The sequence below is a fragment of the Heloderma suspectum genome, chromosome 1 (assembly GCF_057233095.1).
Source record: "Heloderma suspectum isolate Gila_16-S chromosome 1, 16-S_ref, whole genome shotgun sequence".
NCBI classification, from domain to species: Eukaryota; Metazoa; Chordata; class Lepidosauria; order Squamata; family Helodermatidae; genus Heloderma; species Heloderma suspectum.
In genome coordinates this window covers 356026066-356053739 of record NC_139458.1, presented here as the reverse complement: position 1 = coordinate 356053739, position 27674 = coordinate 356026066, and the positions used below count along the sequence as shown (strand labels likewise).

Here is a 27674-nt window from a genome sequence, read left to right as displayed (position 1 = left end):
AGCCCTGTCCCCTTCCCCATTTTGATACCTAGCACATCTACATGTGGAATACTCTCTTTACTAACGGAGCACTGATTAAAATAATAGGCAGACTCATACATGGAGTATGAGTGGGAGCAATGGAACTAGGGAACCGTTTCCAGGTACTTGAGGATGAGACAGCCTGCAGAGGAAGAATTACAGGGGAACCTGCATGAGAGCGAGCAAAAGGCTGAAGGTCAGCCAAGCAGAGGCGATGAAAGAACAAGAAGAGTAGTAGTAGTGGGAGACTCCTTGCTGCGTGGGATTGAAACCCAAGTATGTTGTGAAGACCCTTGAACTCGCCAGGTATGCTGTCTCCCGGGAGAACAGATTAGAGACGTGACTGAAGGGTTGCCTGCACGCCTAAAGCCCACTGACAGGTATCCCTTTCTTCTCATCCATGTGGGAGCAAATGATACCGCCAAGCGGAGCTAGGAAGAAATCATGTCAGACTTTGAAGCTTTGGGAAGGAAACTCAAGAACTTTGGGGCCCAGATAGTTTTCTCATCCATCCTTCCAGTAGGTAGAAAGGGATAGAAAGGGAAAGACAAATACTCCGGGTGTATGACTGGCTACGAAGGTGGTGCCGACGAGAGAGATTTGGATTCTGGGACTACGGGCTATATTTCCTGCAAGATGGACTTCTTGCAGGAAGTATAGCCTGCAAGGACTATACTTGGACTATACTTCCTTCCTACATCGAGAGCATCCGGGTTCAAATAAATGGAGCAAAGAATAAAAGGAAGATGGTGGTCGGAGTCTACTGCCGGCCACCCAATCAAGGAGAAGACGAGGATTAAACTTTTGAAAAGCAAATAGCCAGCGTTTCAAGGAAGCATGATGCAGTAGTAATGGGGGACCTCAAGCTCCCCAATATTTGTTGGGAGACAAATTCTGCAAAACATGGCACCTCCAGGAAATTCCTGATTTGTATGGTGGATAACTTCCTGCTACAGAAAGTAGAGGAAGGAACTAGAGTATCGGCTATCCTTGACTTGATCCTAACCAACAGAGATGACTTAGTGGGTAAAGTAGCAGTTACAGGAACTCTTGGGGGAAAGCGACCATGTTATACTTGAGTTCATGGTTCTAAAGGAAGCAAAAGCCGAGTGTAGCCAAATCCATACCGTGGATTTTAGGAAAGCTGATTTTAATAAACTCAGAACAATGATAAGTAAGGTCCCATGGCAAGCGACTAATGAGAAAAGGATTCCAAGAAGGGTGGGAGTTTTTAAAAAAGGAAATTCTCATGGCACAATTACAAATCATTCCAACAAGAAGAAAAGGTGGAAGACAACAGAAGAAGCTAATGTGGCTTCACAAAAAGCTTAGAGATGACCTGAAAACAAAAAAGGACACATATAGGAAGTGGAAAGAAGGCCAAGCAACAAAGGAAGAGTACAGGCAGGTAGCACAGAATTTCAGGGATGGCGTCAGGAAGGCTAAAGCTGAGAATGAGCTGAGGTTAGCGAGGGATGCTAAAAGCAACAAAAAACCTTTCTTTAGCTACGTGCAAAGTAAAAGACAGAGGAAAGGAATGGTTGTTCAGGTATTAAATAAGGATGACAAAACGATAACAGATGACAAAGAAAAGGCAGAAGTGCTCAATTCCTACTTTGGCTCAGTCTTCTCCCAAAAGAGGGTCTATGACCCCCCTGGCAAAGGCGAAATACAGGCTGAAGGGGCAGGATTGCAGCTTGAGATCAATAGGCATATGGTCAAGGAACACCTAATTACTTTGAACGAGTTCAAATCTCCAAGGCCGGATGAACTGCACCCTAGAGTAATAAAGGAACTCCCAGAGCCACTGTCTATTATCTTTGAGCAATCATGGAGGATGGGTGAAGTGCCAGATCACTGGAGGAAGGCTAATGTTGTCTCTATCTTCAAAAAGGGTAAAAAGGAGGAACCTGGGAACTATAGACCAGTCAGTCTGACATCAATCCCTGGGAAAATTCCAGTGGGCTAGATGGAAGTGAACTAGATGAAACAACGATCAGGTGGATCCATAGTTGGCTACAGAATTGGACTCAAAGAGTGCTTATCAATGGGATCTTCTCAAACTGGGGAGAAGTAACGAGCGGGGTACCACAGGGCTCAGTCCTGGGCCCAGTGCTCTTCAACGTTTTTATTAATGACTTGGAGGAGGAGGTGCAGGGAATGCTGAACAAATCTGCAGATGACATAAAATTGGGCAGGATACCTTGGAAGAGAGAAAAAAAATTCAGAATGATCTTGATAGACTGGAGTGCTGGACGGAAAACAACAGAATGACATTTAATAGGGATAAATGCCAAGTTCTACACCTAGGAAAAAGAAACCAAATGCGCAGTTACAAGATGGGGGATACGTGGCTCAACAACACTATACGCGAGAAGGATCTTGGAATTGTTGTCGATCACAAGCTGAATATGAGCCAACAATGTGATGTGGCTGCAAAAAAGGCCAATGCTATTTTGGGCTGCACTCATAGAAGCATAGCTTCCAAATCCCGGGAAGTACCAGTTCCCCTGTACTCAGCACTGGTTAGGCCTCATCTGGAGTACTGTGACCAGTTCTGGGCACCACACTTGAAGAAGGATGCAGACAAACTGGAGAGGGTTCAGAGGAGGGCAACAAAGATGATCAGGGGACTGGAAACAAAGCCCTATGAAGAGAGACTGGAAGAACTGGGCATGTTTAGCCTTGAGAAGAGAAGACTGAGGGGAGAGATGATAGCGCTCTTCAAGTACTTGAAAGGTTGTCACAGAGAGGAAGGCCAGGATCTCTTCTCGATCATCCCAGAATGCAGCAGGACATGGAATAATGGGCTGAAGTTACAGGAAGCCAGATTCCAGATGAACATCAGGAGAAACTTCCTGACTGTTAGAGCAATACGACAATGGAACCAATTACCTGGGGAGGTGGTGGGCTCTCCCACACTGGAGGCATTCAAGACGAGGCTGGACAGCCATCTGTCGGGGATGCTCTGCCTTGGATTCCTGCATTGAGCAGGGGGTTGGACTCGATGGCCTTGTAGGCCCCTTCCAACCCTACTATTCTATGATTCTATGTTCCCATCATTAATACTTAAAAGCAAAAAAATTAAATTAAATCAAAATAAAATAAAATAAAATACTGCTTTCCCTAGAAGTTCATAATTCCAAATGGAACCAATGGGATGTCATGCCTTTCTCTGTTGCTGTGGTCAGTGACAGAAGGATCTGATTTAGGGCCTAGTCAAGCTAGGTAAAGTCAGGCGGCTGGGAATATGGCTCTGTCTAGTTTCTCAGAGGGCTTCAATCAGAGGGAGAGGGCTACTTCTTCACAGCTGCAGCCAGACCTAACCTCGGGAGGTGAAGCTGAGCTGGCACAGCCTGGGGAATATTCCTTGATTACTGGGCAGGAAGCTGATTCGGCCGAAGAAGGGGCGTGCCCAAGACTGTTGCCTAGGCAACGGTGACGCTAGGCTAAGCGAGAAGCAACCGCTGCGATGCAGTTCATGTCTTTAGGCTAAGTTTCCTAGTAGAGTTAAGTTGACAGGTGAGGATCTCTAGTCGCTCCATCCCTGTATAAAAGCTAGCGCAGAGGCAAAGGAGATTTGTGTCGTGAGTACAACATCACTGGTCTCAGACTTTCCCTTGCGAGGACACTGAACTATCGCCTGCTGTGAATCCTATGCTTTCAGACCCTGCTTTGCATTATAATGCTGGACTTTAAGATTTTTCCTCTGACTCTTGTTTGGATTGCCTGAATTTATTGAACTTCAGCACACTGACTTTGATCCGTGGACTCTGGTGAGGTGCTTGTGTTGTTTTTCTACTGTAATAAAAAATAGAGCTGATTCTTTAACGCGTGTCTGGTCACTGATATTGTGACGGAGCTGGTCCTGACATGGGAAGACTGAATGCGCAAACAGAATAAGAACCATCTGATGTGATAAGCAGCAGTTCTCATTAACAGCTGTTCCTTTAATATGTGAAATCTGCTTAATATTTATTTATTTATTTATTACATTTATATCCCGCCTTTTTTTCCTCCAAGGAACTCAAGGTGGCGTACATAATCCTCTTCCTCCTCCATTTTATCCTCACAACAACAACCCTGTGAGGTAGGTTGGGCTGAGAGTCTGTGACTGGCCCAAAGTCACCCAGTGAGCTTCCATGGCCGAGTGGGGACTAGAACCCGGATCTCCCGGCTCCCAGTCCAGCACTCTTGTGAAAACCTCTGAGTGTAACCTGATTTGACAAATCACTAAAGCTCTCTTCAGGTGTTCTGAACGTGTGAAGGGGCCTGTGGAACATACATGGCTAGTTCTACCCATAAGCAGCGCTCCTGAGCTGACCTGTGATTGGCTGATTCTGAAGGGGGCCACCTTCATCACACGTAGGATTTGTAACACAGGGGTAGGAGCCCATAGGTCAGGTTTCCTATCCCCATATCTGAAACCCTACATGTGCTGAAGCTGGACCCCTTTCAACTCTGCTCTCAGGTGTCAGCTTGGAAGTGTTGCTGATGCGTGTGTTGTCATCGAAGGGGTAGAAATAGCCCCGCATGTTCCCGCAGGCCTTTTATTCCGAAGTGGATGCTTGAAGGAAGCTTAACTGAGTTGAGTTTTTCAAATGTCTTGTTTACAGTTTAATAGAAAAAAAAATAGGCTGGAATTCAAAGAAATATGTAACTAGTTTGCACAACCAGCATGGAGGTGATGGTTGAGGGTTTTATTCCTTGAATGGCAGCTCCGAATGTTGTTTGCAAACAAACTGCAAAACTAAGTAGACTCTCAAAAGTAGCTTGTGATGGGTTATGGAATTCTGCTGTTAACTTCAAACACACACACATTAAAAAAAAAAAAAATCCCACTGGTCACATACTTTGGTATGCCTAAAAAGCTCTTTGAATCCTTATGCAATATTATCAGAATTATACAAAACAACCAAATAATGGGCACTATCCTACATTGCCACTAGTTCTGTTGCACCAGTGGGGCACACTGCTAGGACAACAGGAACTAGCACTTCCTAAAGCAACCGTAAAAAAGACCAAAAAAGCTTGCTTCCAGGATGGGACAGGTCAGCAAACTTCCCTTCTGAGAGCTCTGCTGATCTGCCCCATTCCAGAAATGAGTGTTCACATTTCTGGTTATTTCAGGAACTGCTAGCTTCTCATTGTGTTTGCAGTAGATCTTGGTAGTGCATGGGAAGCATATGATACTGCCTAATACCTTAAACTCAAATACAGTGAAAATTGATTCTGTATCTGATCATGCATTTGCAATGCAGTCAGATCCAACATATATTCATATTTTGTTAAATCAAACAATGTTAAACTGAAATGAGGGCTTGGATCCTGAGTTGCCCATCTCTGAGCAGAAGGTATCCAATGCAACAGAGGCTCTCACTTGTGGATTGGAAAGGGGAGGAGATTTTAAGGGCTTATATCCTAGGGCTTGTATCCTTTAATTTGTTGTGAATTGCCATTAGAATTCTTCAGAAAGAAATCTATCAAACTGTAGTGGCATTTTGAGTTCAAGAAACCAATGAATAATTTCCACACATGGATACTGCTTATGTATGTATACTTTAAAAACTTCCCTTTAATCATTTTCTGGCCAACATTTAAAATAAATAGAAGTACACAAGTGGGAAAGATTATCCATTGAAAAATACAAATAAGCTGACATGTTTCTTAGGATTTTATGGCACGATTTTGTTTTGTTAATAATACTCAGCTAAGCCACAGTACTTTGTTTTCATCGTACAAGATTTCACTTTGGAAATGTACTCCTCTTAACAATGAATTGACCATTGTCATTTGGCCCCTGGGTATGTGTTCGATTGTATACTCTGCAAGTACAGTAATTTATTGAAGTTTCCATTAGGACAAAAATGTAAACTAATAATTTGTAGGAAGTGAATTCAGACCAGCTTAGGATGCGCTATAGAACATCATGAAAATAGATTGGATTCAGTGAGTGCTAGAATCCTCATTCCAAAAGGGCCTATCTCTAATTTGAACAATTAGGACAAAGTTTTCTATTCAGTATTGGCTGGATTCACACAGCAAGACAACCTACACTCAAAGTTGAGTATGGGTTGAGTGTGTGTTGTCGTTGAACCATGGGTTGTTCTTGAAGTGTGGGTTGTTGTATTGTATGAACCCAGCTGAGCTAACAAACCATGGTTTGTTTACACAACCCACAGTTCAGAACGCAACAACAAACCATGGGTACTCTTCATGGCTTGTTTGTAGTTAACAAACCATGGTTTGTTAGCACAGCTGGATTCACACAACACAACAACCCATGGTTCAACAACAACCCATGGTTCAGTGGCAACCCACACTCAACCCTTACTCAACCTTGAGTGTGGGTTGTGTGAACCTAATCACTGACTGGTTATTTAACCCTCCCTTAACTCATGCTGCCTGCATTTGCAATGACAAGACAAGCCCCAGTGCGAACACGCTGCAGCTTGCATATTGAAAATGGTGGTCAGCATGCACCACAAAGCCCTGCAGGTTAATTAACCCACAATGGCTTAGCATTACATGCAAACCAGCCCATTGTGAAGTAACTTAGGAAACCCATAAAGAGCCATTGGCAATTTGGACGTTCACTAGGGATGTCAGAGAATTCCGCCACGGATCTCAGTGAGGCCAAATGCCAGTGCATTTGGCCCCCCGAAATCCATGGCGGAACGAAATCCCCGCCCCACCACCCCGCGAAAGGCGCATGAAACAGAGCATTTAACTGGTGCCGTACGCGCTGCTTTGCGAATGGCGGCTGCCATTCACTTCCCCATTTTTGCCGTGATAGGCTACGTAAATACTTATGTAGCCTATCACGGCTAATGCAGGGACGCCATTTGCATCCCTGCCGAGGCAGTGATAGGCTACGTAAATATGTAGCCTACCACGGCAAAAAAAGGGAACGCAAATGGCGGCTGCTGTAGCCGCGGCCATTTGCGCCCTTGTTTTTTTTGCCATGATAGGCTACGTAAATATTTACGTAGCCTATCACGGCAAAAGACAGGGGTGCAAATGGCGGCCGCTGCGCCATTTGCACCCCTGTTTTTTTGCAAAAAAACAGGGATGCAAATGGTGCAGCGGCCGCCATTTGCACCGCTGTCTTTCACTGTGATAGGCTACATAAATATTTACATAGCCTATCACGACAAAAAAACAGGAACGCAAATGGCGGCTGTCGTAGCTGCTGCCATTTGCGTCCGCAGTCTCTGCACGCCTGTGAATGCACCCGGCCGGCAGCTCTGCAGAGTTCCTGCGGAGCGGAGCCGGCCGGGTTAGGATTTCGGGGGGAGGTGCGGAGCGCCTCTCCCCCACTGCGAATCACCCCCTTCGAAAAGGTAAGTGACTTTCACACAGCCCTAACTTTCACACAGGAGCTGGGGTTTTGTGCTAGTGGATTCTGATACTGGTTAAGATGTTCCATTTGCTTCATTAACGGAGCTAGTGAATGTTCTTTTCCTCTAGAAATTCTCAAGCAATTGTTCTATAGCTACAGGGCTTGTAAATGTAAGCCCCCTATTTAAAACTGAATAATACCTGAAGGGGGGGGGGTCTTTTTCTTTTACCCATCAGGGTTTTAAAAATTACTTTTATGTCTTATCTGTCATGTTTTTAGTCATGGGCCAGATGTAAAAGAATAATGATAAAAAAACTTACTTGCTTTTCTTAATTGCTTTTATTTTTGTGCACATAACTTTTAAGATATGACATAGGCTCTGTCTTTTAAGTGATAGAGGGCAATAATAATAGTACAGTCCAATGTGGGTTTAGTTTTCTATCATGTGAGAACTTGTTTATGTTTAGAGGGTCACCTTTAGTGTCTCCGTATTCTATCCCTAAAAATTCCATTAAAGTGAATGTGTTGCTTTCAGTTTTATATAGCAGAAAGCCCATTTGATATGTCATAGCTTTGTTTGGTGTTATAGTCTTAGCCCTCTAGTAGTCCTTATTAATTTGTCATTTATTATGTAATCTAATTGAGTCATAAAAGAAGAACTCAATTTATTTCAGTGTATGTTATCATGGGAAGAATAAAAATAAAAAGGATTGGCTACTGCTAGACCAGACTTTATATAAGTTTTATTATTTACCTGTTTTAATACTTTCCATCTTTATTTAACTGGCACTGACGGACCTATTTTTCCAATGTGAATATTAGTTGCTGTTGTGTACCTGCAATAAATAAGATAAATCTTCAGTCCATATAAGGTTGTCAAACAGCCAGTATTTTATTGGTCCAGTAAATAACATTGTGTTGTGTCAGGTAATCAGCGTTGGGGTCTAAAAAGCCAGTAAACTCCAGATTAATTGATTGATTGATTGCATTTGTATTCCACTAAGGAGCTCAAGGCAATGTACATTATTTTCTCCTCTCCTGTCCACATTTTATCCTTGCAACAAACCTATGAGGTAAGTTAAACTGAGAGTATGACTGAAAGTATCACTGGCTCAATGTCACCCAATGTGCTGCATAGCTAGGGATGTACGAAAGTTCTGCCATGGATCTCGGGGAGGCCAAATGCCAGCGCATTTGGCCCCCTGAAATCGGTGGCGGAACAGCCGCCCCCCCCCCGGACGAGACTTAACTTGGGCAGATCTTCCTGGCTGCGGCGGCGGTGCAGTGGTGGTGGCTGCAGCGGCCGGTCTTCTGACTGGCTGCCGCCGCCGCCATTTCCAGGTTAAAAAAAAAACGTGATAGGCTATGTAAAGATTTACGTAGCCTATCACGACTAGATTTAAAAAAAAACACCATGATAGGCTACGTAAATCTTTACGTAGCCTATCACAGCTGACTTAAAAAAAACACACACACACGTACGCAAATGGCGGCGGCCATGGCTGCCGCCATTTGCGTTCCTTATTTTGGCACATCTTAGTCTACGTAAACATTTACGTAGACTAAGACGGCGAAAATAAGGGGAACGCAAATAGCATAGCGTCTACGCTATTTGCGTCCCCCTTATTTTTGCCGTCTTAGTCTACGTAAACGTTTACGTAGACTAAGACGTGCCAAAATAATGAACGCAAATGGCGGCGGCCATGGCTGCCACCATTTGCGTACACGCGTTTGTTTGTTTTTTAAAATCAGCCGCGATAGGCTATGTAAACATTTACGTAGCCTATCACGGCTAACTGCAGGGACGCAAATGGCGGCGGCTACGGCTGCCGCCATTTGCGTCCCTGCTAGCCAGCGGCCGGATGCCCGGCTGCTGACGGAGCTGGCTGGCGGCTCCGCAGAATCGCTGCGGAGCACAGCCGGCCGGCCAGGATTCTGGGGGGAGGGACGGAACGCCTCCCCCCCACCATCAACATAATCCGCGGAAAGGTAAGTCACTTTCGTACAACCCTATGCATAGCTGGGTGAAGATTTGAATCAGGGACTTCCAGCTTCAGTCTGATAGTCTGATGCTATTTCACATTAGCTATACATTGGACGCTGCCCATGACCACCTCCTGTTTCTACTGCTAGGTTCTGCCCACACCACCCCAGATTTCACACCAGCTATACATCGGACATTTCCCACACCACCATCTTTTATTAAGCAGGTTACTCCAGCTTCACACATACACCCTTCCCACACACACCAGTTCTGTCCAGTCTTTGCCTGCCCTTCAGCCTCCCACTCTGAGAACCAGTAGTTTTGAAACCAAAAGATTGAAATCCTAAATCCATGTATTTAAAAGATACAGTGTTGATATTGACACATTTCTCTAAAATGTATTGTAGTAATTCCTTAAATACAATTCTGGAAATAACTGCTGGGACCCCTGCATTCCAAGCATACACAGGAGCTTTCAGCTCCTCCTTTCTGATGGCATTACCCCAGAGGTAGGGTACTCCGCAGGGCAGCACCCCCTAAAGCACAAGGCGCTGCTGCCAGAAGGAGGAATTGGACACGCCTATGTGCACAGATGTGTTTTAGTCATATATATGTGCCTGTCTGGATTCCAGCCAAATTTATATGGTAAATGATATTTCTAGTATTGGCTTTAAGTGTGCATTAAGCATTATTTTATGTCATTTCCCAAATGGAATCACTGAACATTTATTTATTCATTTCATTTGTATACCACCCAGTAGCTGAAGCTCTGTGGGCAGTTCACAAAAATTAAAATCACAAAGTACATCATAAAAGCTTTTAAAACCTGGAAAAATGTAGACAAAAAAGAATTTCAGGGTTTCGTTGTGGAGCTGCTGATAGGGAAACCCTCAAGATAATGTTAGCACAAATATTCCTCTAGATCAAAGGTTCTTAAATGGTGATCCACAAATACCATTCAGGTAGTCCGCGGAAAAGTTGTGGATCAGTCGAGAACATCTGTACTTGTCCCTTTCACTTCAATTATTATTATTTTTCTGATGACGGGGATCAAGGCTGTTTTGGCCAGGACAGGATTATCGAACAGGCCAGGGCAGGATTAATTTTGGCCAGGCCAGGATTATCAAAAAGGCTAACAAGGCTCTGGCCCAGGGCCTGTGTATTTCATAATACATTGCTGGTTTTGACAATGATGCTGGCGCTCAAGAAAAACATGTTATTAAAATATGAATTATGTATGTGTTTTGATTTGTAGAACAAAAAATTTAATGCAGTCTCCTGAAATTGCCAGTGATCTTCAAGTGGTCTGCAGAAAAAATTTGAGAATCGCTGCTCTAGGAAGCACCAGGGTATTCACAAATTCATGCACTCCACAAGGAACTGTTGTATAAGACCCCTTGAAATAAATGGGGTTGGAGAAGATATTCCTAGTGGATTGAGCCCAGTATCATTAACTTAAGAGTCATTTCAGAATAATCACTGCTATGAATTTTTCATTCATAAAGTAACCTTGAACTTGTATTAATAAATTAACTTATATTAAACTATTTAACTATGATGTAAAAAAAAGAATGCTCTTCGATGTTAACATGAAGTAGCATTCTTTGATTAATAAGCCAGCAAAGTCGTTGCTCTGACAAGTCTTTGTTGACTGGATTATTACTTTCTTGGGAAAAGGATTATTAAATTCAATTTTAAGAATCAAATGTACTTTATACTTTAGAACTTTATGTAAGAAATCAATATAAATAGCCCTTCTAAAATGATCCAAAGGTGAGGGTGGTGGTGGTTAAAAGTCAAATTCTTAACCAAGAGAAAAAGCCAGGCATGGGGTGGGGTGGGGGATGGAGGAAAGCAATATTGTAGAGTGCATTAAACATAAGGAGAAAAGGGGGAAAATATAAAGAAGATCCTACACGTTAGACATATTGGGCAGTATCCACTGGTGTCATTCCACAAACTCAAATAGCACTAGCAGAGCTCTGTTGAATCTCCAAATTGGGCAAAGGGTTGCCCATTACGCTTTCACAAGTCATTGTGCAAGCAGTTGCGAAACAGGTTGTGCAAGCGTAAAGCACAACGTCTTGTGCAACTGCGCTTGCACAAATGTAACCTTAGTTGGATTCTCTTGCGCGTAGTTCAGAACCTAGTTTCTGCTAGCTCAACATCATTTGCTCTACCAGAATGACATGGTTGGATACTGCTCATTGAAAGGACAAACAATACAATTGAAAAAAGAGGGAGAAGTTACCGAAATCTGCATTCGCTTGTTGAGTTCCACCCATAGCATCTATTACACTGTGTCATTAGCCCTTATTCAGGCACATGCTGGAGAGCTAAGCTCCCCTCGCAACATGGAATCCATTTTCTGCACAGCTATTATGTTATACATTTCCTTGGCTATAAGTCCAGCATAATTAAGTAATACTCTTTTCACATGCTACTCAGATCTAGATTAGAATTGCGGCCATACCTCTGGCCCTGCACCTGGGCTAGCCCTGCCTCCTGAATGTTTACATGCCGGCTTTTCACTTCAAATGTGTGTGGTCAATGCATGGACATTGGGTGCGGGGGCAGGGCTAACCCAGGTGCACGACATCAGGGCAGGACCAGGAGTGTGGCCCTGCTTTCTCTTCTGTGCATGAGTGCCTGCCACATGAGTAATTTGTGAAGAGTGCTGATCTCTGCTATAACTTTAAAAAGGACTGATGTTTGTGAAACTCTGCTCTGCGTAGGGATGGGTGGGAAATTAGTTTCAGTTCATTTTTTACCAGAATTTGCTTGACCCCAACGCAGTCTGTTGTCTGAAGTCTGTACATTTCTGAGCGTGTGATGTGATTTGCGTGACAACAAAATTATATTAGGAAAATGCAACATTTGGAAAATGCATATATTTGAAAAATGCGCATAAGCATGCTTTAGTTAATCACAGAAAAATGTGTACATTTCAAAAATGCACAAAATTGGTGCATAAATTTGGGGGAAGTGTACATGAAAATATGCACAAATTTTCATGCAAAAAAGGCTGACTATCTGATACAGATATCAGTCGGAACAAACTTCGAGGTAGAAATCAGAGAAACACAATGAGCTCAGGTTTGGCTGATTCTCACATCCCTGGTTTCGAACTCCCATGCATAGGGATGGTGTGGGTGCCCGATTTCATATGGGAATCTGGTGGAACTGTCCCTGGCCGCACCCACGAGCCCCTGCCCCTGCTCAGCCCCTGCCCACACTCAGTGAATAACCAGCACTCATCCCGGTGGCCTCGTTGAGCTTCACAGTCGCCATTTTTTGACAAATAAAATGGCGATCACAAAATGTGCATATTTGCGCATGTGTGAAAATGACCAGCCAGCGGGGTCAAGGGCTAGGTGGGCATCTGAAGAACCCACATGGGGGTGCATTTGCACATCCCTACCCATACATCTAAAATATGGATTGAAGAAGGGTCCTGCTAGAATTTTAAATGTAGATGTGACTACTAATTGTTCATGTACGGAGATCTTTTACAGGGATCTCTGGACCTTAGCTGTTTGTTTATATATACATACTGGCTTTATGAAAATAAAGTGTGGTCTAAGTGAAAATCAACTTGATATGGGCAAAATTCCAACAAAGCTTTCTCAATTATATATATTTTTTTTAACTGAATCTCCCTTTAGTGAAATACTTTATGATCTTGTCAGAGGTTTGGGGGCTGTTCAGATGCAACACCAAGCCAAGGTTCAGTGCAGGGGTGGGCAGAAGGTAGATCTCTATATGTTTTGGACTTTAACTTCCAGAAGCCCCTGCCAGCATGCCCAATGATCAGGAATGCTTGGAGTTGAAGTTCGAAACATCTGGAGACATACTTTCTGCCCACCCCTAGTTTAGTGCTACATGCATGAGCAGCCGTAATCCTTGGTCCATGCATGAGCAGCATTCCCTTCATTCCTTCCCCCTCCCTCCTCCCCTGATGCACTACAACTGGAAGCTTTTAATTGCTGTGGTTAACACCAAAAAATAGTTTGGTATGTCCAGACCTAGCAAACGGTAGCTTGCAAAAACCATAGTCTATTGGGTATGGATGCAACAGCAAGAACTATGGTTTTCCACAAATCACAATTGGAAGCTTCCAATTGAGGCATGCAAGGGAAGAAGAGAGGGGGAAGGAGAGAAGAGAGCATGAAAGCCCAAGGTTCATGGCTGCTTGTACTTGTAGTGATAAATCATGGTTTACCATTACATCCAAATGCAAATGTTGTCTCCTTTGTGCCAGAAGACTTGCTCATTATGTTGAACCAGCGGGCAGTCTGAACCACTGATTTCAGCTTTGTGGAAGTTGCACTGCGACAGATCTGGCACCAGACTTGGCAAAACCACCAAATGTTAAAACAAACCTTGCGGTATGTACGTGTGTGGATAATTATAGCGCAATACTGCCAAACAAATCTGTGTACGTGCAAATCATTTTCTAGTGACAGTTGCAAAAATAGAATGCTGGACTACATAGGCCTTTGATCTGATCCCGCAGGGCTCTCCCTATGATCATATACTGGATAGAAACATGTTTTGTACCAAAATATTTCATTGTTTGAATTTCCTTGCCATCTTTATTCATAATATTTTAGTGAGCTTGCACCTTTTTTTACAAAATATTGTCCAGGGTTGCTCTTGCTTGTGCTCACTGTTTTCTTGTTAAATGTTTACAAATATCTACGCATTCTAACCCTGTAGTGGATGTGAGCAATCCTAATTTTAATAGTTTCAGTTTCGTCATTTTTTTCTTCATTTCTGTTCATTGAAATTCTGCATAAGAATAGATGGGAAAACACTTAAATCTGGAAAAAAAAACAATAAATTGGAAAAGGGAATGTGGTAATTTCAAACTTTAATATACATGGGGATTTTATTCTTGTCTTTCAGAGCTGCGACCTACCCCAGCAAAGTATTGTTCATGTTGTTCAGCATCCATGCAAAAAGGATCCAGAAGGGTCTGAAACTGCAAGTGAAAATGTTGGTAACATTCTAACAGGCGACAGGAGAGAAAGTGAAAGCCTCACTCGCCTGGATCTCAATACCAACCTCCTGCCTTCTACTTCGGCTGGGCTTGCTGTGATCTTGGATTCAGGGAACATCAGCATTGCCTCTCCATCTGACAATTCTGGTAATTTGCAGAATCCCCACATTCTGAAATACAGTGTCTTTCTTTTCAGGATGACTATGCCATGTTCTGTGCAGCTGCTCAGTTGCAATCTTTGGCACATCAGGGACGTGGCCCTGTTTTCAAAGTTCCTGTAGCCCAGGCTCAGAACCTTGTATTTAACCAATGTGTGCCATGATGATCCTGAGTGTGCTTGGTATGGCTACTGCCATGTTATAGTATTTTAAGTATAGTACTGTAATGTTAAGGTTTGTAATCTCTGTAAACCACCCAGAGAGCTTTGGCAATTGGGCAATATAGAAATGTAAGAAATGAAATAAAATGAAATAATACTCAAACTCCATTTGGGAGTGAGTAGCCAGCCGTACTGGTATGCATGTATATTTGATTTCCTTTGTTTAATACCCAGTGTCATGCCCACTGAGCAAATTGTGTATTCTATCTAATCTGCCTGGGCTCCTGTGAATCTCATTTTAAATGTTAACAAGTTTGTTACCTGGCAGAGATGTGATCATTCAGCTGTGGTTAGGGATGCTGGAGAAATTTGAGCTGGATTAAAATGAGCTTGGATTTCTAAGAATCCGACCTGTGGAATCCTCTGCAGAGCGGCCCCCTCAGGCTGTGCGGAGTCTGTGGACTTTTGGATGATTTTTTTACTTTCCCGAAATTAACGCACATAAATCCGTAGAAAAATATGTACGTTTCTTCTGAGGAAATGTTGAATGGAATGGGGGACTATACACTAAATGTTACATACTGAGGTATATTATGTAAATTTGTTGTTGTTCAGTCGTTCAGTCGTGTCCGACTCTTCGTGACCCCATGGACCATAGCACGCCAGGCCTTCCTGTCCTGCGCTCTCTCCCGGAGCGTGCTCAAGTTCATATTCATTGCATCGGTGATGCTATCTAGCCATCTCATCCTCTGCCGTCCCCTTCTCCTTTTACCTTCAGTCTTTCCCAGCATCAGGGTCTTTTCCAGGGAGTTTTCTCTTCGCATTAGGTGGCCAAAATATTGGAGCTTCAGCTTCAGTATCTGTCCTTCCAATGAGCAGTCAGGGTTGATTTCCTTTAGGATGGACTGATTTGACCTCCTTGCAGTCCAGGGGACTCGTAAGAGTCTTCTCCAGCACCACAGTTCGAAAGCATCAATTCTTCAGCGCTCAGCCTTCCTTATAGTCCAGCTCTCACAGCCATACATTACTACTGGGAAAACCATAGCTTTGATTAGACGGACCTTTGTCGGCAAGGTGATGTCTCTGCTTCTTACTATGCTGTCTAGGTTTGCCATAGCTTTCCTCCCAAGGAGCAAGCGTCTTTTAATTTCATGGCTACAGTCACCGTCTGCGTTGATCTTGGAGCCCAAGAAAGTAAAATGTGTCACTGCTTCCATTTCTTCCCCTTCTATATGCCAGGAAGTGATGGGGCCAGATGCCATGATCTTAGTTTTTGTAATGTAGAGTTTCAAACCAGCTTTTGCACTCTCCTCTTTCACCCTCAACAAGAGGCTCTTTAGATCCTCTTCGCTTTCTGCCATTAGGGTGGTATCGTCTGCATATCGGAGGTTGTTGATAATTCTCCCAGCAATCTTAATTCCGACCTCTGATTCATCCAACCCGGCATTTCTCATGATGTACTCTGCATATAAGTTAAATAAGCAGGGTGACAATATGCAGCCTTGTCGTACTCCTTTCCCAATTTTGAACCAATCGGTTGTTCCATGTCTGGTTCTTACTGTTGCTTCTTGACCCTCGTACAGGTTTTTCAGGAGACAGGTAAGGTGGTCTGGTACTCCCATCACTTTAAGAATATTATTATGTAATATTATGTAAATACTTAGGTAAATATTTATATTTACATATTTTTTGGCATGATGAATAAAAATATTTGCATCCATCTGGGGGGGGATGATGGAACGAAAGGTGCCGGACAATCTGTGATGGAGTGGGTTTTACACAGTCCGTACATTCCTAGCTGTGGTGCATAATGTCATCAGTTGCCCAGTTGTAATTGGTCCAGTGAACTAGAGACATGGAGAGGTGATCTTGTTACTAATCTTTTAAGTTTAGGGATGCTTTAAGTTTAAAGGAGATAGAATCATGGCTTTCCCCATCCCTTTATAGAATTCCAGCTGATGGCTGCATAGGAGACAGGTGGGCAGCTCTGAGATCCAGAGAGTTTAGGGACCGTGTGGTCAGTGCTGCCTTGAACTCTTTGAAATGTGTATCACGAAGGACTTCCAGGTGTTCTAAGTCTTGAGCCCTGTTTGGAACTGCTACCCAAGCCAATTAATGAAGAAGGGCACTTGCCTAAGGAATCCTTTATTTGTTATTTTAATTTAGAATACCACCTGTTCGCTTCTTTTTATTTATATACTACCATTATTTTATAAGAGTGTTGTCTAATGGACTGTCAGCTTTGCACCCACATTTTATGAGCTTTATTTGGTTACAAACGTACTTGAAAAGGGCTTCATTAGCACAGGGAACCAAAAATCTTGCCTAGGACAGATAGTCAGTCCTAGGCCTTAAAATAGTTATTCCCTATGGCTAGAGTTAATTTCGAGGCCCTGTTCTGATCCACCAGTATCCACTAACCATGAGGCAAGGCAGCAAGGTAGTCTGGTGGTTGCAGCATAACAGACAGCTCCAGGTGAATGGCTTACTCCAACTGCCTCCATTCCTTATCCTATACTCTGTGCCTTTGTTGGAGAAGTGTTGGGAGTTGCAGAATGTTTTTCTGTCTAAACATGCATGGGATTGTGCTCTAAATGACTTTACAAGACATGCAGAAAATTTACAAATCATGAGAAGGTCACCAACTTCTACAACTGGCGTGATCAACCTCATGCTGCCAGTGAATGATGAACACATGCAGTTTAGGAACAAATTAGTGTTTCACTTAATGATCCTCATATCACATCTGAATGAATCATGGGGCAAGAGGGGGTGCCTCATTATTTCAATCAGATAAGCTCAGTATAAACCACATCAAGCCAGGGTGGTATCTTTTGTTTAAGTTTTGTGATATAAATTCTATATTGTTCCTTTCTTCAAGTCTGCATGCAACATACACCTACACTGAGTGCTTGAGTATTATGATTTTTTGAGCAGGGGTATTTATTTTATTTTATTTTAATTTCTTTTCTATACTGCCCAATAGCCAAAGCTCTCTGGGAGATTCATAAAAAATAAAACCACAGAGTGCAGCATAAAACAATATAAAATATGAAAATTTAAAACAATATAACAGTACAACCAGAATAAAACCTAGCAGCAATGCAGAGATTTAAAATACAGATTTAAAAACCAAAGCTAAAGGATTAGGATGAGCTACTGAATGTGTTTAGGTTTCTCACAGCGTATTAGTATTTAGTTTCATTGTACGTTTTCCATGAATCCCTCAGCCATAATGAAGTCCACTTTGACAAACCAAAATTTAGCAAGAGCCGTGATGGCAGGCTGACAGCACAACAGATGCAGGCAGCCACTGTTTTCCCAACTAGTTCAATTTAGGATTCAGCCCAGCTATATCGTTGTTGTCATGAATAAGACAGCCTCTCTGAGTGACATTTCTGCCTGACTAGTGGCTGATGACAAGTAGTCTCTGTGGAATGTTTTCTTTTCCTGGGGGTATTCTAACTTTCACTATGAGTAAAGGGAGACAAGAACATTGCTTTAATTTCTGGTGATAATGATGTAAGCACAAGCGTCTGTTGCAGTGATAGTTGTGGCATACGATTTCTGTGCTCTTTCAGGTAGTTTAATGGAGGAAGATGCAAAAATGACAGGTACAGGACTTTTGATTGATCTCACCCCACACCCCTCCTCCCTACCACCCCCGGAATGGATTGCATTTTGTGAAGTTTCACTGGGGGAAGAGAGAACGAGAACTGTCATTTCCACGTTGCATCTATGCATAAGGAGGAGATATCTATGCCCCTCCCTTTTGATTATTTTGAATGTCTGCTTCAGTGATACTTAGGGTCAAACTACATGTTACATTATTTATGTAGCATGCAGCTCCCTGTCTTGTTTTTCTTTACTCTAAAGTAAGTACTCCTTTAAAGTAAGCCTGCACCCCCCCATCTTGATTGGGACCACTATGCATGGGGAAGGAAGATTTCATCTTTCCCTCCTAAAATTACCCCACCACACGCATACATACACATACATACACGTGCACGCACACACTCACACAGCAGTTCAAGAAAGACAGACAGAAAGAAAGAAGCCTCCATTGATGTCTATAGAAGCTTTTTTCTTTCTTTCTTGAACTCTCCTCTCCCATTCTTGATTTACCATGTGGGGGTGTGGTGAATTTCAGGAGGGAGGGAGCTAGAGAGGGAATAATCCCATCAGCATATATGTAAAGTTAGGATCTTTTGCCCCAGTGTGCATCACTTTACTTTTGCTTATATTGAAGCTAGGGATGTACGAAAGTCACTTACCTTTTCTCAGGGGTGCTTCGCGGTGGGGGGGAGGCACTTCGCTTCTCCCCTCGAAGTTCAGGCGAGTGGGGGGAGCTGTCCCGCCTCGCCCGGCCGAAATTCAGGCCGGGGGGGAGGCTTCCCGCCTCACCCGGCCGAAATTCAGGCTGGGGAGAAGCGCCCCGTCTCCCCGGCCGCGAAACGAAGTGTTAAAAAAAAAAAAGTGATAGGCTACGTAACGATTAACGTAGCCTATCACGGCTAGATTTCCAAAGTCAGCCGTGATAGGCTATGTAAATCGTTATGTAGCCTATCACAGGTGACTTTGGAAAAGAAAAAAAAGCGCGTACGCAAATGGCGGCGGCCAATGGGTGCCGCCATTTGCGTTCCTTATTTGGTCCCGGTAGTCTACGTAAAGATTTACGTAGACTACGGAAGCTCATTTATCATTTTAATGTACATTCCCCCAGTTTGGAGAGATCATTTTGGAGTTCTTCGCAATCCCTTTGCAACCCTTAAAGAAGTAGGGAGGAGGGGGGGGGGAAGGGAGCACGTGTAAAGGGAGTCTGTTGTGATCCTTAATTTAAAATGGAAGCAGAAAGCCCTGTTTTGAATGTGGGATTTTAGGCTAGTGTAGAGATGCTCATAGGTTTGTTCTCATATAGACTAGTTAGAGAATGCTGCGTTAACTAAGAAACCTTGCACTACTGTGACCAAAATCAACCTTCTGTACCTAATAGAAACCTGATAGTAGTTTGATTCCTATGGCACAGACGTGGGATTGACACCACCACTAGAGAAAAGGTTTTAAGATGAACAAATTAAGATATTTATTAAAGGAATTATTTACCTAAGGGAATGAAGTATTGCTTTTCAAATGGAAGGATGAGTTTGCTTAAATGTACATTTCTTGGGTTAAATATGCTTAGTCACTGTAATACGTCAGAGAGTCTTCCCTAGCTAAATAAGCTCTCAGTAGCATTTCCTAACCTACCCTTGCCAATTCACACAACCAGGAACATATGCTGTACAGCAGTCTTCCTTTGCCTCAAGCTCTTCCTGCTGCTTTTAGGGTGATTCAGTTGTTCTTGAATCAAGAGCAAGTGCCACTCGAAACTCCCTGCTCTTCAGTTCCACTTCCAAATGTCAACCGGCTGTAACAACTCCTCAATCTCTGACTAACTTTTTAAAAATCTCCTGGCCAGAACTTCTGACCAAGCATGTTCTTACCCTCTGTAGGGCTCCATCCCCTGGTCTTCTTTTACTGACCAATCAGTGGCTCTTTACAGACCCTCTAACCAGCAGTCAAATTAGTTGACCCCTTGACCAGTCCAGATTGTATGTTACTACCTACATGGTACCTATATAGAGAAAGCCAGCTTCTTCCCCCTAGCCATTTTCAAATGGTCAGCTTGAAGCCTGCCTCCCATAGCAACCGCAACTAAAGCAGCCACAGTGGTCTTATGCCCAGTACACTGTAGCTAAGTCAGGCTTCTGGCTTACGTGGTTACCTTATAACCCTCACAGAGATTGCTGACAGAATATGAACATTACCAAACATAAACAAACAGATAAAAATGCAGCATTTCTTTTCAGAGGATGAAAGGCCACTTAAACACATTCTGTTTCATGAAGGGAAGGAACAGATGGATAGGTAGCACAGGCAGCCTTTACCAGCCACCTAAGCAAGGAGGGATGCTGAGAGCTGCAGAAAGCTAGAAACAGGGAAGGCACGGAAGTGTGAGTCTCCCTCCCTTGAAGAGAGAGCAAGAACACTACACTAGTCAAGAGTGGGGAAGGATTCTAACCTAGGAGATAAATAACTCTTTTTTCTTTCTTTTTTTACTGCCAATTAAAGAGGGCTTGTTTTGTTTTTTTCTTGTCCTCTCATGGCCGCTGACAGGAGTGCAGGAACTCCAAACCCTCTTATGGCCAAGATGTCTTTGGATTACATAGTCCTTGCCTACCCCTTCTCCCAGAGGAACCAGGAAACTCTCCTTTGTTTCTTTCTTCAGGTTATGGTTATTAAACAATGAACATCACTGGCCAAAGGCCTATCCCGAAGATGAGCTGGGAGCCTTGCAGAGCCTGATAGAGTGGGCTAGCCTCATAAGAACTGGAATGCTCCTGTTTCCATGTTCTGGCCCTTCATATGACCTGAGCCCAGAGGGAGCATGTTGCGAGTAATCTAAGGCACAGAGAGGTCAGTTCCCCAAAGAGCTTCTACATTTAGATAGCAGGGACATAACAGAGGGAAAGCAGGAGGGACACAAGAGGCAAGGATAACCAGAGATGAATATAAGGACCTGCATGTACCCATAATTTTGTCCAGGTAAAAGAAGTGAAGCCAAAATGCATGGATTTGAGGAGGGACTTGAATGAAGAGAGGGATGGCACTAGTTAGATCAATATACAGTTTATATTGTCCTACCTGGTGCCACCTCTCTCTTCATTGAAAATAGTCATCCCAGAAAATAGCCTGACTTCCCAAGACTACCAACTATATACACCCAAGGCTAAAGTACAGGTGCCAATGGAATTGTGTGCATCTTTTAAAAATTGTACGTCAGAGATCCCCAATCTTTTTGGACCCATAGGCGCATTTGAAATTTGAGAAACTGCTGTGGGCACCCCCACAAAATGGCTCCCACAGAGGATGTGGCTAGTCATAAGGGCTGCTGTGAGAGGCCTGGCTAATCAAAAGTGAGCTAAAGAGGTGGTGGTGGTGTGGGGAGAGAAATAGCAAAGCTAGAGGCTGGGAGAGAGGAGGAACAGTACAGCAAAGAGGTAGAGGGGAGAGAAAGAAGAAGGCTAGGGATGGGGAAGGGAGAGAAGTAGCAAGGAAAGGGAATGGCGGGGTGGGGGGAAATTAGTAAGCTTAGAGGTTGGCAGTGGGGAAAGAGAGAGCAGTGGAGAAAGGTCTGTGCGGGCAGAAGATTGGACAGCACCAGGAAGCGACTCTTTCCTTCTGTGCTTGCCCCCCAACAGCTGATGTGCAGGAGGTGCAGGAATAAGAAACAAAACTTGGCGCCCTAATGTTTTTCAACTTTTTTATTTAAATTAATTTTTTGAAGGGGGCAGGGTGTGGAGAGCTTCATGGGTGCCATTGGAGGTTCCCACGGGCGCCATGGTGCCTGCGGGTGCCACACTGGGGACCCCTGCTGTACATAGCAGCTGTTGGGGGCCTGACCAGGAATGGATGCCAAGGACTGAGCCCCTTTGAGGCAAGTACAATGCATCCCTAGAGTGAAATGATATCTCTGCAGCACCTTCCTGAAAGTATAAGGATTAAGACTCTTTAAACGGGCTCTGGACCTTTCTGTTTAGTTGTTGATTATCAGAGTGCATTTTTAAAAATGTTCTGTCTCTCACTTTAGCCTGAAGCAAAGCAACCACAGTTTCTGAACTGCTTGTCACAATTCTAAAACTTATTGTGTCAAATTAGTTCCAGGTCAAGTAACGGTATGATGTACATCTATTCTTCTCCATTCTAACACGGCATTAGACTGAGCACTCTTAGACATAAAATAAACTTTTGTGCTTTTTCTTTGTTTCACCATTTTATTGAGAACACCATCAAAATGTGAACACTGATCCATCCAAAATGGCCTCCAGCATAGCATGCTCATCTGTATTGGTATCATGGAACATGAACCTGTATAAATGCTCAATAAGCGAATCAGATAAAAGGAAGATGATGGCACAGTTATTACTGTTTGTGACCTCTTTTCAGCCTGCCCCATCAAAAAGCTGCATATCTAAGAACTGACCATTTTGTATAAAAATGTATATATTTATGTTCAACAGGGATTTTTTGTTAATGTTGTGACTAACTTTTGGTCACACAATTAAACAACTTCCCTGTTAGCACCAGTCTTTGATAGATTAACATTACAGTGTATTTTGCAATTAAATCAGCTTTTCGTCTGTGCTGATGGGCGTGAATCAGTAATTGCAGGGGGGGGTGCTGTATCTTCAATTTGCACAAATCAATTAGCTCACACTTTTAAAGCTTTATCAAGCTGAAGGCCTAATGGTGAGACATAAGAAAACATTTATCACAGGTCAATTTTGTAGTTTTCCCCCAGGAATAGAAAGCTATAGATATATATGGATATAATATGCACATGTTTTCTTTTAGCGTGAATATAATTCATGCTTGACAACCAGTAGTTCTTGTCTCATATATTCACTTGGTGGGGAATCTATTGCTCATCAAATAAAGGGATTAATTAGTTCAGTACACAACAGATTTATGTAATTCCTTTAACTATAGCCATTGGGAAAATGTTTGTCTTCAGGGAAGGACTAGAGAAATCCCTTTTGTCCTAACAGAATAGCTGAAAGGGACTGAGGAAAACTAGCCAGGACAACTTTGAGAGAGAGAAGAGGCACAGTGCCACAGACAGGAGATATATAACGTCAGAGAAACTATGTTACCTAGTGTTGAGGAAATCGATTCGCTAGTGTCTTCCAAGGCAGAAATCTGACCATGGCCCATTAACCTTAAAGGTCCTTGTGTTGTTAATGGTATTTTGTGGCCTTCTTGCACAGGAGAGAAAGAATGAGAAAGTGGTTCCCTTTGCACAATACCTGGGACCTTTCCACACTAAGATCCTTTAGTGCTTCTATTAGCTCTTCTTCATTCAGCTGGAAACAGGATTAAAACCAGTGGAGGCTGGTGGCTCCAAGGTCAGTGGGGTGGTAAACCCTCTCTCAGTTTCAATCACAACCAGCTGGAAATCTAAAGGAGCAATCCAAAGTGCTGAACCAATTTTGGGGAATAGGTTTCAGCACCTTGGGCAGCTCCTTTGGAGTTCTGACTGAAACCCAAGGCAGATCTACTGCCCCATTGAAATAGGAGCCTCTAGCCTCCACTGATTAAAACTTGTGGCTCCACATAATGGTGGATATCATGCACTACGACCTGATAAAACCCCACCATGCACATCACCACAGCAAAGGAAAAATTGAGTGGCACATTGCAGGCATATGCACTGGTTCATAGTCTTTGTCACCCATGACTCTTCTTTTCCCGTTTGTTTGTTTGTTTGTTTGTATACTGCTCCATATCTTGAACAGATTTTAGAGCGGTGAACACAAGAGATAAAATAATAAAAGGACAAAAAGTTTAAAACAGCAGATTAAAATTATGCTATTTTAAAAAACAGAATACTAATAAAAACCATGGCTGGTCGATCAAGGGATGCCTCCTGGAACAGTGCTGTTTTCAGGAGGTGCTGGAAACAGCACAGTGTTTTTGTCCCTGCCTGAGCTGCAGGGGCAAGGAATTCCAAAGAAAGGGGGCTGCCACACTGAAGGCTCTTCTCCTAGTGGACTCCTGTCGGGCCATAGGTCCATGTGGAACCACCAGGAACATGCCCTCCGATGACCTCAGTGACCAGGCAGGTTCCCTTTGTCACCCCCTATGTTGAAACTTGGATTGCCACCTCCTTGTGGGTAGGGACCTATCTCCTTTGCTATGTTACTGTTGTACCATGTGCATTAATGGAGCTACTTGTTGTTGCTGTTGCCCATATTTGTGGTGCCTTACATGACATTTGATTCATTCAGAATGTCCCTTTTAATGCCAATCCACTTCCATTTTTGACTGAATAAATGGGCACCATCTACTTCTTTAGCAGGGCAATTGTTTCAAAGAATAGGAATTTCTTGGATGAAAAATTCATCTGCACAGGTTCTGATTTCTTTTTTTTACAGTGGCCAATGATGTACAAGATTATCTATTTCAGGGAAACACCCATTTGTTTAAATGTACCCCAGAGCTATATTTAGAGACAATGTTCTTTTCTGACCCTTGTAGGCAGTCTGTTTACACTCAAAGGCATCACATTTGATTACCCTTAGCGTGTGCATATTTAGGCAATGTGCCACAGAAACATATCACACTCTCTTTAATTTGGTGCTGTTTGAAATTAGGCTTTCTAAAAAAAACCCTCACTTTTAATTAACTCATTTCTTCTATTAGCAGCAGCCAAGAATTGACTATGGGTGCACTTACATTTTTTTTTTTTAAAGCAAGGACAGCAAAAGCAATGTTTTTCTAAAGTCCTTGAAAGGTGACTGTTACGTACACCATGTCCCCTGCTAGCCTTATTGATGCTCGGTGCTTCGGTCTTGCTTTCTGACATGGTTCTAAATCTAAAAATTTGTATCCCCCTTTGACCTTCTAGAAACAGCAGAGAGTGCTTTTATGAGACATTAACATAATGGAACCTTTTCAATAAAATGATAAATTGAGCCGATTTCAGCAAACAGAATGCATACTTGGTAATTTATTGCAGTCTGTGCCAGTGCTGGGAACCTCATTCACATCATAGTTGTAATGACAGCGCTGCTACTTCCCAACTTCCTTTGCTTCTTTCGCGTTTGCCAAAGAGAGAAATGCTCTTTTGAACGGAGCCTGAAATGCTTTTCGGAATTCCTGACATCATTGTCACTCTTAAACATCTCTAATCATTTTAAGATTATTATTTGTTTTAATTGGAATCACTCATTTTTAATTAGGAATGTTTGTGTTGGGAGAGGTTATGGAGGAGAGCCATGATTGCCTTTTAGTTCACATGTGAGCCGAGCGTGAGGCTGCTAGTTAGGGTTTTGTTTTTGTTTAATTCTCCTGCAAAACTGAATAGAGCAGTGGAATTTGGACTCAGTGGTAAGTGTGACCAGGCAAGCAAAGCTTTGGAAACTACAGTGGAGCTTTTTTCAGGAATAGCAGCAATTCTGATGGAATGTCCCTTCTGCTTGTTTTGATTCTCTGCCATTTGGAATGCTGCTGGAATGGGCATGGGAGCCTCCAGCATTCCCTAGAGCAGGGATAGGACAACACACAGGCCACATCCTCTGGCATTTTTGTGGCCCCCTCCTCTTCCCCCCGCTGCTCCCAAAATTGCAGCCAGTTCCAGGAGCCTCCTGAAAGCGTGCCTTGCTTCACTGAAAAAACATTGCAACTCTCTCTGCTGCAACAACAAATTTGGCAGCAGTGACGGGGTGGTGGTGGCCCCCATGGGTTGTGGGGAGGCAATGTGACCCCCCAACCCCTGGAGGTTGCTCACCTCTGCCCTGCAAAACCTGTCCTGAGCCTCAGTCTTCTAAGAAAAGGTGGAGCAAGACTATTGCGTACATCAGCAGCTGGCATTGTCTGTCACTGGTCAATAACTGTTCTTTACGAGTTTATGCCCATATACTGTCATGGAAACTCAGGGCCTATAGAAAACACATGTTTGGTTTAATACTTTAAAGTTTGCTCATTACCTTTAGAATGCAAAGTCCAAGCACTTGGGTGTTTGGCCCAAACTTGCTGAAATGCTCTGTGACATCAGAGCACCTAAGCCAATGGAAGCCAGAGGAGCTGCCCACTGTGACTTCAGAACAGATCAGCCACTCATTGTTGGGTTGCAGACAGTACCTGTGGCTTGTGAACAAGCTATCTGTTTGTTTAAGAGAAAATAATGCATTATGCTTTTGAGAGGAAACAATTTGCATTAAAATATTGCTATAAAATGCATTAATTTGCAGTTAGAGAACACCTATGTGTAAATATACAAAGGGGATCATGAGTTTATATAGATTTTTTTTTAAAAAAAATCATACAACAGAAATCCAATTATGAGGTGTAAATAGAAACAGATGTTTAGTTGAAAGTCAATTTACATTACATTAGTTATCATTTACCTAGAATTCCCTTGTGCTGCATTTAGAGCAACAGTTCAAAAATCAATGTATTTTGTGCTGTGGCTATATATTCGCCCAGTATCATCCATAAATCATTGCACAGTCGTGACAGTGACTTAGCCACGCAGTGTGGTGTTCAGTTCAAGAATACAGCTGGAAAGGGAAATAATTTTGTCAGGAGACATAGTTAAAATGTCAGAGTACACATTGACTTTAGGAGCACTTACCATAGTAAAAACCATGTTAACATTCAAAATCTGATCCTACAAATAGAACCTGTGCCATGGTGTGTGAGAGTAGAATGCTTTATCCTTAGTTAAATTAGTTCACCTAGTAGCAGATTGTATTTGCCATGTCAAGAAAAGTGGAATTCCTCATGGTCTGTGAGATCGCTCAGATTGAAAAGGAGAGGTCTACAACAGCCTTCTAAAACTATATACTAAAAGTGTTACTCTGAGATAACAAGGAGTATCACAAAAGGGTGACAAAGCAATTTTAATAACTTAAAACTATAGGAGCAAACAAATTTGTTTCCTTCTCATAAGTCAAGGATGCCTCTCTCTTTATCTTTAATCTCCAAACTGTGGTTCCAGCCCCTTCTTTTGGGAGGTATTGTAAAGGCAGGTTTCATATGTCTTCATATATATTCATATAGTCCAAGGGAGAAGGGTCATTTTCTGGCTGACTCTTGCTTTTCGTCACATATAAAGTTTTTTTTATCCTTGTTTTATGATTTTGACGTGCTGAATACAAATCTGAAGAATGCAACCCTCTAAATCTTGGGGAAATTTCACAATTTCAATTCTAAATTTCTCAGTATAGCAGTCTGAATCTTGTTGTTTTTCTTTTATAGTTCATTTTATTCAACTGCATGAGACTCATTTGGATTAGATGATTCTCTAATTTGGATTAAAATTATTTAAGAATTTTGAGGACATTGATCAGTGGTGGATCCAAGGATACTGCGGCGGGAGGGCACTTTTCCGGGAGTGTTAAGCATGTTGCCTACATTCAAATACAAATGCAGAAATCCAATAAAATACAGCATTTATTAATGT

General features: G+C 42.7%; 1 protein-coding gene across 1 annotated transcript in view; it reads left to right on the top strand.

Moving 5' to 3' along the window:
- Positions 1–27674, top strand: part of PRKN (parkin RBR E3 ubiquitin protein ligase) — a 1219260-nt gene that overhangs the window by 344378 nt on the left and 847208 nt on the right. The window contains exon 3 of the mRNA XM_084827978.1: positions 14256–14496. Within this exon, the coding sequence (XP_084684104.1) occupies positions 14256–14496 (241 nt within the window). The remainder of the gene's footprint in view (positions 1–14255; positions 14497–27674) is intronic.